This window comes from Salvelinus namaycush, chromosome 2 (genome assembly GCF_016432855.1).
Source record: "Salvelinus namaycush isolate Seneca chromosome 2, SaNama_1.0, whole genome shotgun sequence".
NCBI classification, from domain to species: Eukaryota; Metazoa; Chordata; class Actinopteri; order Salmoniformes; family Salmonidae; genus Salvelinus; species Salvelinus namaycush.
In genome coordinates, this window is record NC_052308.1 from 2,288,784 (window position 1) to 2,300,765 (window position 11,982).

The following is an 11,982-nucleotide window of genomic DNA, read 5'->3' on the forward strand; positions in this document are numbered from 1 at the left end:
CAAAGATAATCCATAAAAATCCAAATAACTTCACAGATCATCATTGTAAAGGGTTTAAACACGGTTTCCCATGCTTGTTCAATGAACCATAAACAATTAATGAACAGGCACCTGAGGAACGGTCGTTAAGACACTAACAGCTTACAGACGGTAGGCAATTAAGGTCACAGTTATGAAAACTTAGGACACTAAAGAGGCCTTTCTACTGACTCTGAAAAACACCAAAAGAAAGATGCCCAGGACCAAAAAGTGCTCTTCTCTGACGAGTCGCGGTTTTGTCTCACCAGGGGTGATGGTCAGATTCGCGTTTATCGTCGAAGGAATGAGCGTTACACTGAGGCCTGTACTCTGGAGCGGGATCGATTTGGAGGTGGAGGGTCCTTCATGATCTGGGGCGGTGTGTCACAGCATCATCGGACTGAGCTTGTTGTCATTGCAGGCAATCTCAACGCTGTGCGTTACAGGGAAGTCATCCTCCTCCCTCATGTGGTACCCTTCCTGCAGGCTCATTCTGACATGACCCTCCAGCATGACAATGTCACCAGCCATACTGCTCGTTCTGTGTGTGATTTCCTGTGATTTCCTGTGATTTCCTGCAATAAACGCAGTTGACGGTGAAAGGAGGTTTATTTTTTTGCTGACTTTACATATGAGATGAGTAATGCAAGATATGTAAACATTATTAAAATGGCGTTATTAAAGTGACTAGTGATCCATTTATTAAAGTGGCCAATGACTTCAAGTCTGTATGTAGGCAGCAGCCTCTCTATGTTAGTGATGGCTGTTTAACAGTCCTGTAGCCTGTGGGACAGTGACAGCATGATTACCTCTGTAGCCTGTGGGACAGTGACAGCATGATGACCTCTGTAGCCTGTGGGACAGTGACAGCATGATGACCTCTGTAGCCTGTGGGACAGTGACAGCATGATTACCTCTGTAGCCTGTGGGACAGTGACAGCATGAATACCTCTCTGTAACCTGTGGGACAGTGACAGCATGATGACCTCTCTGTAGCCTGTGGGACAGTGACAGCATGATGACCTCTCTGTAGCCTGTGGGACAGTGACAGCATGAATACCTCTCTGTAACCTGTGGGACAGTGACAGCATGATTACCTCTCTGTAGCCTGTGGGACAGTGACAGCATGATTACCTTTGTAGCCTGTGGGACAGTGACAGCATGATTACCTCTGTAGCCTGTGGGACAGTGACAGCATGATGACCTCTCTGTAGCCTGTGGGACAGTGACAGCATGATTACCTCTGTAGCCTGTGGGACAGTGACAGCATGATTACCTCTGTAGCCTGTGGGACAGTGACAGCATGATTACCTCTCTGTAGCCTGTGGGACAGTGACAGCATGATTACCTCTGTAGCCTGTGGGACAGTGACAGCATGATTACCTCTCTGCAGCCTGTGGGACAGTGACAGCATGATTACCTCTCTGTAGCCTGTGGGACAGTGACAGCATGATTACCTCTCTGTAGCCTGTGGGACAGTGACAGCATGATTACCTCTCTGTAGCCTGTGGGACAGTGACAGCATGATTACCTCTCTGTAGCCTGTGGGACAGTGACAGCATGATTACCTCTCTGTAGCCTGTGGGACAGTGACAGCATGATGACCTCTGTAGCCTGTGGGACAGTGACAGCATGATTACCTCTCTGTAGCCTGTGGGACAGTGACAGCATGATTACCTCTCTGTAGCCTGTGAAACAGTGACAGCATGGTTACCTCTCTGTAGCCTGTGGGACAGTGACAGCATGATTACCTCTCTGTAGCCTGTGGAACAGTGACAGCATGGTTACCTCTCTGTAGCCTGTGGGACAGTGACAGCATGATTACCTCTGTAACCTGTGGGACAGTGACAGCATGATGACCTCTGTAACCTGTGGGACAGTCAAAAATACAGGGACAGTCAAAAATACAGTAACTACTAACTACTGAGTTGTCCAGATTGATAAAAAGGATAACAGAAATATAGTAAGTAATCACTAAAATATAAATCTTTTCAAATTCCTTCTATTAAGCAACCCAGATGGCATGATTTTCTTGTTTTTTATTTATTTACAAATAGCCAGAGGCACACTCCAACACTCTGTCATCATTTACAAACAAAGCATTTGTGTTTAGTGAGTCCGTCAGATCAGAGGCAGTAGGGATGACCAGGGATGTTCTCTGTTTAGTGAGTCCGCCAGATCAGAGGCAGTAGGGATGACCAGGATGTTCTCTTGATAAACTCGTGAATTAGACCATTTTCCTGTCCTGCTAAGCATTCAAAATGTAACGAGTACTTTTGGGTGTCGTGGAAAATGTATGGAGTAAAAAGTATCTATTTTTATTTAGGAATGTAGTAAAGTGAAAGTTGTCAAAAATATAAATAGTAAAGTACAGATACTTCTTAAGTAGTACTTTAAAGTATTTTTACTTAAGTACTTTACCCCACTGTCCTCCCACTACCACTCAGGAAAGCATGCAGTTTATTAGGCTACAGATTAAATATGTTATGATGAACTTCACAGGGTGGTGAAAGTACAAGGTGATGAGATTGACGCTCCTTTACAATAAATATCGAGGGTTTTATTCTGGTGACAAGATGACCGATGCTTGGCTGCCGTTTGACAAATAAAAATATTCTCGCTCTTTTGTCCATAATAATGTCATCATGTAGGTTATACCTACACTGTATCTGTGAGCTGTTAGCTGGACCTGTCAACATCAGAGTGGGAACATTCCATATTCCTACGTAACAGTAGAACTAGAGTATATAGGTTATACCTACACTGTATCTGTGAGCTGATGGCTAGAACTCGTGTGTCAACATCAGAGTGGGAACATTCCATATTCCTACGTAACAGTAGAACTAGAGTATATAGGTTATACCTACACTGTATCTGTGAGCTGATGGCTAGAACTCGTGTGTCAACATCAGAGTGGGAACATTCCATATTCCTACGTAACAGTAGAACTAGAGTATATAGGTTATACCTACACTGTATCTGTGAGCTGATGGCTAGAACTCATGTGTCAACATCAGAGTGGGAACATTTGTTATTTAACACCGTTTTTCTTCCGACAAAACCATCAGTAGACTTGAAAATGCAACAGAAACCCATTTAACTTGTATCTTTTATTCAGTGTATGGGAATTTAACCTGCAAAATGTATTTTTATGTGCACAATGTCGTCACACGCAGCCTTTTAATCCGCAACAAGTCAATTAGATGAAAACACTTTTCTGGTGGGAAAATGCGCATGTTGTTTTAATGCAGATTTTATATTATTCACATCAAAATCTGTTGCCAGTTGGACGGAAACCTAGCTTGTTGCTCAACAGAGGTGGATCAGAGAAACTCCGGGGTCTATACACTAAGGGGTTGTTCTGGCTCATATTGAGTCAATATTTACCCTCTCCAATCACCCATAACACTCATAACAGACACGTTCAAGTCAGAAGCCTTTATTGGTTAAACAGAGAATGGCAGAGCAACAATCAAAAGTACACTGCCAATGTACAGCAGCTCTAACTTTAGGTGCGCTTGATTCAGCTCGCCCGAATGTGTGGTGTGACGAATCAAGCGCACCTACTCTGTTTTCAACTTTCTCCCAGATTTCCAATATGCACCAATCAGCACTGCTAAAATCTGAGAGAAGTGGTGAATATTTACTAGGTTCCAAGATCTCCTAGTTCTATACAGCTTAATGGAATGGAACTCAGCAGGTTAGGGGAGAGAGAACATTTATGTACTGGATAATGTATGAGTCCATATTTTACTTTCAGCCTATATTTGCTGGGTGTTGAACCAAATTCTTCATCTCCAGCAGAGGTGTGAGTGAGATGTTGAGTCTCAACCAATGCCTATTTCTTGCCAAATCTCTGCGGCACAGCCATGCCCCAGATATGTCCTGGAGCCTGCTCCCAGTCTCTGGACTGTATCCTGTCCCCCATCAGCAGGTCTCCTCTGCTGTCACGACCAAACCTGCAGGGGAGATAGCAGTAATGTTACAGTATCAGGTAGCACCCTAATGTCACCCTATTCCCTATGTAGTGCACTACCCTAAACGGCCCTGGTCATAAGAAGTGTCCCTCATAGGGAATAGAGGGCTCCCGAGTGGCGCAGCAGTCTAAGGCACTGCATCTCAGTGCTAAAGGCGTCACTACAGACCCTGGTTCAATTCCAGGCTGTATCACAACCAGCTGTGATTGGGAGTCCCATAGGGCGGCGCACAATTGGCCCAGCGTCGTCTGGGTTTTGCCGGGGTATCTGGCCCTCATTGTAAGTAAGAATTTGTTCTTTACTGACTTGCCTAGTTAAATAAAGGTTAAATAAAATACAAAATAATGGACCCCGAGAAGCTGAACTGCTAATGCAGTTGGTGGAACTGAATATGGATTATTATTCATACTTTACTAATCACGCTGGCTCACTATGTGATCAACATAGTTTTCATTGCTTGAATAAAGTAGGAGAACTCTGAATAGAGAATCAGCAATGAAGTCTATTGAAAGGAACTGAATAGAAGAAAATATTTTCTAAATGCACATTATCCACTACATTCTGGGCCGCTCCACTGATTTCTGAGAAGTGTAAAAAAAAAAATCTAAAACATTCTGTCATAAAGAGCACATGTTCACCATAAAAAAACACGTTTTCCCATTTCAAGATGTTAAATAAAAAAATGACAATGGTAAGTGCCAAATAAAGTACCAGAGCTGACCGTAACAGAGTTAATGATTTCATCTTAAATCAGCCATAAATCCCCTTGTGACAGGGGGAACGGGAACTTGGTGTGTGCGCAACAGGGAGTGACAATTCAATGCAAGCTACACACAAAAAAAACTATAATTGTTTAAAACATTTCTAGCCTGTCTATCTATGGGTAACATGGTTGATGTGTTATACTCAACCAGCTCAGATTTCTACCACAAAACACCAGAAAATGACCAATAAAGCGTAGAGCCATCTCACCTGCTTTTACACTATGATTTCACTATTAGATGTTCAATGTTTTCTATTGAAAACAACAATATTTAAAAAGGAATAGTGTCACCACATTAAAATGAGAGTTCAGTTCACGTAACAGGGTGGACATTAAAATGAGAGTTCAGGTCACGTAACAGGGTTGACATTAAAATGAGAGTTCAGGTCACGTAACAGGGTGGACATTAAAATGAGAGTTCAGGTCACGTAACAGGGTGGACATTAAAATGAGAGTTCAGGTCACGTAACAGGGTGGACATTAAAATGAGAGTTCAGGTCACGTAACAGGGTGGACACATTAAAATGAGAGTTCAGGTCACGTAACAGGGTGGACACATTAAAATGAGAGTTCAGGTCACGTAACAGGGTTGACATTAAAATGAGAGTTCAGTTCACGTAACAGGGTGGACACATTAAAATGAGAGTTCAGTTCACGTAACAGGGTGGACATTAAAATGAGGGACAGATGTTAATGAATCACTAAATCACATTAAATAAATAATAATCTTCAAAAAATGAAGCAGCAAAATAACTAGAGCTTTACAATGGTGGTAAAACTTGGGAGAATTGATGGAATGAAGTGGGTTGAAATCTTCCTAGAAGTGACAGAGGGTTGACGGAGAGTCACGTTAAAATGCTGCATGCCTTTATTCATATAATATTTTTTTTTTTTTCCAGAATTAGATGTATTTAATTCTTCATGTAATCTATATTCATGGAACTTCATTTAATATAACAGGCTTTTCAAATTACATTTTGGTGCACATTTTCTACTTTAAATATCAAAGGGCCGAAAGACACTCCTTTTCATGGAAAGACTCAATTGTGTAATTTTGTGATTGTTCGGTGCGGTGACAGAAAGGCTACTCGACTCTGAGAGGTGACGTTATGTTTATATGCAGTATATATACATATTACACAGTGAACTGGTACATCTGAGGTTGGTGAGGGAAAATAGGTGACACACAAACACAGATCCTCACCTCTGAGGCTGGTGGAGAACGGAGGGGTTTCTGGTGTTTCTCTGGAGCAGAGAGTGAATCACAGCGGCTAGGAGACGATCGTCCAACTCGTTAAACCCTTCCACGTGCTCACCCTCCTGTCAAACAACCAAACGTTGTTAATCAGATAGAAATGCTACAAATAGAGCCGACGTGATTCCTTATTCTAAGTTTAAAATATATATATATGTTTGTTCTACATATCATGTTTCTATCTGAATGTTCCAAAACATTGCACCCTGCTGAATACACCCCAGACTTGTTTTGTAGCGGTCAGTCTTACCAGTGCCAGCACCTCTCCTGATTCCCCCGGCAGATTGTTGTTCTCCACACCCCTCTCCTCCTGCAGACACTGACCCACCCCAGCCATGGCTAGGATCAGACCTACCAGGACCACCAGCGTTGTGTCCACGTTCATGCTTCTGTTCTCTGGGTGGGTGGTGAGGACGTTGGATGGATGGATGGATGGAAGACGGACGGAGGATGGAGCTCACACCTGTCGTTGGAATGAAACCAATAGATAAAGAAAGACTATATTAGAAGGCTTTACCTGGTAAGCAAGTTTTTTTTTAATCAAAACCCTATTATGGATGGACGAGGGATAGAACAAAATCTCACCTGTTGGTGTCTCTGTTCGTTTCTGCTCTTATCTTCGGATGCTGGCGCAAGTCTTTAGGTGAGATGCTCTTGGTCTGTCTCGTTCTCCTGGAGCCCCAGCTGCCCTGACATGGATGATGGGTGCATATAGCTGGCCTTATATGTCGACACACGCCCACCGCTTCCTGAGCCTCAGGAGCCTCAGGAGATGGAGCAGATGAATGGTCAGTGGGTCAGGGGACTGGTAAGCACTGTAGGGACCAGGGAGAGTGACAGTGGCGTTATTAGGCCACCACAGGAGGAAGAACGGCTCTTAATATGATGGTAGCCCACGTCCATTTGGTGGGATAAGGGGAGGCAGATGTGCATTAAGGGTCCCTGAAGTGACAACACACACACACAGAAAGTAACTGTGCATTATAGGGCCTCGAAGGGCCCCCGTGACTAAACAGTGTTATTAAACAGATAAATCCTTTCTTATGGATTCCGATCCATTTACAACTTACTTTCACAATCAGCCAGTTGTCTTCAGGAACATGCAGTTGCCTAAAGGCATCACGGTGAAAGGTGATGGACTTGTATGATGGACTTGTATGCACCTTATATCGTTAGTTTATCTCTACAGCAACATTTCAGTTGTAGGTATAGAACCATGAGAAAAGATGGAGGGAAACTATGACAACAAATGACCTCTTCCCCATTGACAATACTCTGTAGAGTACCCAGCAAATACAGAACCAAGGAGTTGTCTGTAGGTTTCACCATGTAAAAGATAGACAAAAAAGATATCGACTACTAATTAGGCATGTCTTGCATTTTTTATTTATTTAACTAGGCAAGTCAGTTAAGAACAAATTCTTATTTACAATGACGGCCTACACCGGCCAAACCTAGATGACGCTGGGCCAATTGTGTGCCGCCCTATGTGATTCCAATCACAGCCGGATGTGATACAGCTTGGATCCGAACCAGGGTCTGTAGTGACACCTCTGACACTAGAGATGTAGTGCCTTAGACCGCTGCGCCACTCGGGAAGCATGTGTTTCTTTGGCAACACAGTGAAAACTTGATGTAACAATCGTGCCGTGTCCTCGTGCTGGTCTGAACTAGGAAACTCTGAACATTTACGACTTGCTAACTGGTTAAACACGGCACGTGTACAGTCGTGGCCAAAAGTTTTGAGAATATTAATTTTCACAAAGTCTGCTGCCTCAGTTTGTATGATGGCAATTTGCATATACTCCAGAATGTTATGAAGAGTGATCAGATGAATTGCAATTAATTGCAAAGTCCCTCTTTGCCATGCAAATGAACTGAATCCCACAAAAACATTTCCACTGCATTTCTGCCACAAAAGGACCAGCTGACATCATGTCAGTGATTCTCTCGTTAACACAGGTGTGAGTGTTGACGAGGACAAGGCTGGAGATCACTCTGTCATGCTGATTGAGTTCGAATAACAGACTGGAAGCTTCAAAAGGAGGGTGGTGCTTGGAATCTCAGGGACAGACTGATATTCTGCAAAAGGTACAGGGATTGGACTGCTGAGGACTGGGGTAAAGTCATTTTCTCTGATGAATCCCCTTTCCGATTGTTTGAGGCATCCGGAAAAAAACTTGTCCGGAGAAGACATGGTGAGCGCTGCCATCAGTCCTGTGTCATGCCAACAGTAAAGCATCCTGAGACCATTCATGTGTGGGGTTCCTTCTCAGCCAAGGGAGTGGGCTCACTCACAATTTTGCCTAAGAACACAGCCATGAATTTAGAATGGTACCAACACATCCTCCGAGAGCAACTTCTCCCAACCATCCAGGAACAGTTTGGTGACGAACAATGCCTTTTCCAGCATGATGGAGCGCCTTGCCATAAGGCAAAAGTGATAACTAAGTGGCTCGGGGAATAAAACATCAATATTTTGGGTCCATGGCCAGGAAACTCCCCAGACTTTAATCCCATTGAGAACTTGTGGTCAATCCTCATTAGGTGAGTGGGCAGACAAAACCCCACAAATTCTGACAAACTCCAAGCATTGATTATGCAAGAATGGGCTGCCATCAGTTAGGATGTCGCCCAGAAGTTAATTGACAGCATGCCAGGGCGGATTGCAGAGGTCTTGAAAAAGAAGGGTCAACACTGCAAATATTGACTCTTTGCTTCAACTTCATGTAATTGTCAATAAAAGCCTTTGACACTTATGGAATGCTTGTAATTATACTTCAGTATTCCATAGTAACATCTAACAAAAAATATCTAAAGACACTGAGGCAGCAGACTTTGTGAAAATGAATATTTGTGTCATTATCAGAATAGGAGTGCCTGTGTTAACGCAGCCTGTGTGGTCCCTACAGAGTAACCAACCTACCACCAGAAGACTGTCTTATTAAGACTAATGTACTCTCTATCCTCTTATTGTTATCAGAATAACCCCCCAGTGCCTCTGACTGTTCCACCATTACTCACCATGACAACCAGGATGACACACACACACACAAACCAACACACACATACACACACACACACACACACACACACATAAAGGCACGCAAACGCACACACGTACTGGTGAGCACATGCACACACACACACACACACAGATCTTTGATTGGGTGACAAAGAACATTTCAGAGAGCTAGTTCGTGATTATATCATCTTAAAAGGTGTGCCGTCAAATAAAATGTGATTTGTCACATGCACCTTACAGTGAAATGCTTTACTTACAAGCCCTTAAATGATTGAAGACCTCTAAACATTTGAGTTTGCATCTCTGTACCATGAACTCTGAGCTGGGTAAGGTATTGACTTGATATCTAGATTGTCCTATATTTTGGTAGTTTCTTCATGTTTATTTAGGCGATGTATTGTTATTGTGAATTCCTCAACACATAAGCTTAAACTCTCAGGTAAGTCTAAGGGCAGCAGGTAGCCTAGCGGTTAGTGCATCAGGTCAGTAACTGAAAGGTAGCTGGTTTGAATACCTGAGTATTCTAACAGTTCAGTAGTTAGGGCAAGAACTCCAAGTCAAACACTTTGAAAAAATAATTCATAAAGGGTTTTTCGGCTGTCCCAAAAGGAGAACCCTTTTTGGTTCCAGATAGAACCCTTTTTGGTTCCAGGTGGAAGTCTTTCGGGTTCCATGTTGAGCCCTCTGTAGAAAGGGCCCTAAATGGAAAACAAAAGGGTTCTTCCTGGAACCAAAAAGAGTTATTCAAATGGTTCTCACATGGCAGGGCTCTCCAACCCGGTTCCTGGAGAACTACCATCCTGTAGGTTTACATCAGGGCTCTCCAACCCTGTTCCTGGAGAACTACCGTCCTGTAGGTTTACATCAGGGTTCTCCAACCCTGTTCCTGGAGAGCTACCGTCCTGTAGGTTTACATCAGGGCTCTCCAACCCTGTTCCTGGAGAGATACCGTCCTGTAGGTTTACATCAGGGCTCTCCAACCCTGTTCCTGGAGAGCTACCGTCCTGTAGGTTTACATCAGGGCTCTCCAACCCTGTTCCTGGAGAACTACCATCCTGTAGGTTTACATCAGGGCTCTCCAACCCTGTTCCTGGAGAGATACCGTCCTGTAGGTTTACATCAGGGCTCTCCAACCTTGTTCCTGGAGAGCTACCGTCCTGTAGGTTTACATCAGGGCTCTCCAACCCTGTTCCTGGAGAACTACCATCCTGTAGGTTTACATCAGGGCTCTCCAACCCTGTTCCTGGAGAACTACCATCCTGCAGGTTTACATCAGGGCTCTCCAACCTTGTTCCTGGAGAACTACCATCCTGTAGGTTTACATCAGGGCTCTCCAACCTTGTTCCTGGAGAACTACCATCCTGTAGGTTTACATCAGGGCTCTCCAACCCTGTTCCTGGAGAGATACCGTCCTGTAGGTTTACATCAGGGTTCTCCAACCCTGTTCCTGGAGAGCTACCGTCCTGTAGGTTTACATCAGGGCTCTCCAACCCTGTTCCTGGAGAGCTACCGTCCTGTAGGTTTACATCAGGGCTCTCCAACCCTGTTCCTGGAGAACTACCATCCTGTAGGTTTACATCAGGGCTCTCCAACCCTGTTCCTGGAGAGATACCGTCCTGTAGGTTTACATCAGGGCTCTCCAACCTTGTTCCTGGAGAGCTACCGTCCTGTAGGTTTACATCAGGGCTCTCCAACCCTGTTCCTGGAGAACTACCATCCTGTAGGTTTACATCAGGGCTCTCCAACCCTGTTCCTGGAGAACTACCATCCTGCAGGTTTACATCAGGGCTCTCCAACCTTGTTCCTGGAGAACTACCATCCTGTAGGTTTACATCAGGGCTCTCCAACCTTGTTCCTGGAGAACTACCATCCTGTAGGTTTACATCAGGGCTCTCCAACCCTGTTCCTGGAGAGCTACCGTCCTGTAGGTTTTTGCTCACCTGATTCTAATAATTAGCTGGTTGATAAGCTGAATCAGGTTAGTTACAATAAGGGTTGGCATGAACCTACAGGAGGGTAGCTCTCTAGGAACGGTTGGAGAGCTCTGTCCTATGGGGACAGCCAAAGAACCATTTTAGATTCTAGACAGCATCTAAGAGTGTAGTAAGGGGATCTGAACACGCTTCCCCAAGCCTTCTATCGTTTTCGATTAGGAAAAAGAAAACGTAATCGAAAACCTTCTTGAAAGGCATCAGGTAGAAGTAAATGAATTCACAAATACGAATATAATGGTACATATGTTGGATCAAAGCTGCAATATGTAACTTTTTGGGTGACCTGAACAAATTCACATGAGTTATAGATCTGTCATTCTCATTGAAAGCATGTCTAAGAAGCGCTATATCTGTTCTATGTGTGTGATTTCTATGTTTCCTGTTCTTAAGTTTCATTTTTGCACACCAGCTTTAAACAGCTGAAGACACAATATTCTTGGATAGGAAAAATACAGTCGCAGTCAAAAGTTTGGACACACCTACTCTTTATTTTTTTTACACCTACTTTCTTTATTTTTACTATTTTCTACATTGTAGAATAATAGTGAAGACATCAAAACTATGAAATAACACATATGGAATCATGTAGTAACCAAAAAAGTGTGAAACAAATCAAAATATATTTTATATCTGAGATTCTTCAAAGTAGCCACTCTTTGCTTTGATGACAGCTTTGCACACTCTTGGCATTTTCTCAACCAGCTTCATGAGGTAGTCACCCGGAATGTATTTCAATTAACAGGTGTGCCTTGTTAAAAGTAAATTAGTGAAATGTCTTTCCAACTGAGCCAATCAGTTGTGCTGTGACAAGGTGGGGGGGGGGGAGCATACAGACGATATCCTTATTAAGACCAAGTCCATATTATGGTAACAACAGCTCAAGTCAATATCTCCTCTCCACATCTCTAGAGAAATGACAGTCCATCATTATTTTAAGACATGAAGGTCAG

At 43.4% G+C, this 11,982-nt stretch overlaps 1 protein-coding gene across 1 annotated transcript; it reads right to left on the reverse strand.

Annotated features, from left to right (window-relative positions):
• Positions 1-3,856: 3,856 nt before the first annotated feature.
• On the reverse strand, positions 3,857-6,398 carry npffl (neuropeptide FF-amide peptide precursor like). The gene is made up of 3 exons (XM_038963642.1): positions 6,264-6,398; positions 5,963-6,078; positions 3,857-3,977 (listed from the first exon to the last, which is right to left on the reverse strand). Exons 1-3 carry the CDS (start codon positions 6,396-6,398, stop codon positions 3,857-3,859), a joined length of 372 nt encoding a protein of 123 aa, XP_038819570.1.
• Positions 6,399-11,982: the final 5,584 nt, after the last annotated feature.

Bases quoted from the DNA above. Each gene is read 5' to 3' on its own strand.
- npffl (XM_038963642.1), bottom strand. From the start codon at position 6,398: ATGAACGTGGACACAACGCTGGTGGTCCTGGTAGGTCTGATCCTAGCC. The intron at 6,079-6,263 runs GTAAGACTGACC...GTTGTTTGACAG, and splicing joins CAGGAGAGGTGCTGGCACTG to GAGGGTGAGCACGTGGAAGG. The intron at 3,978-5,962 runs GTGAGGATCTGT...TCTCCCCTGCAG, and splicing joins GTTCTCCACCAGCCTCAGAG to GTTTGGTCGTGACAGCAGAG.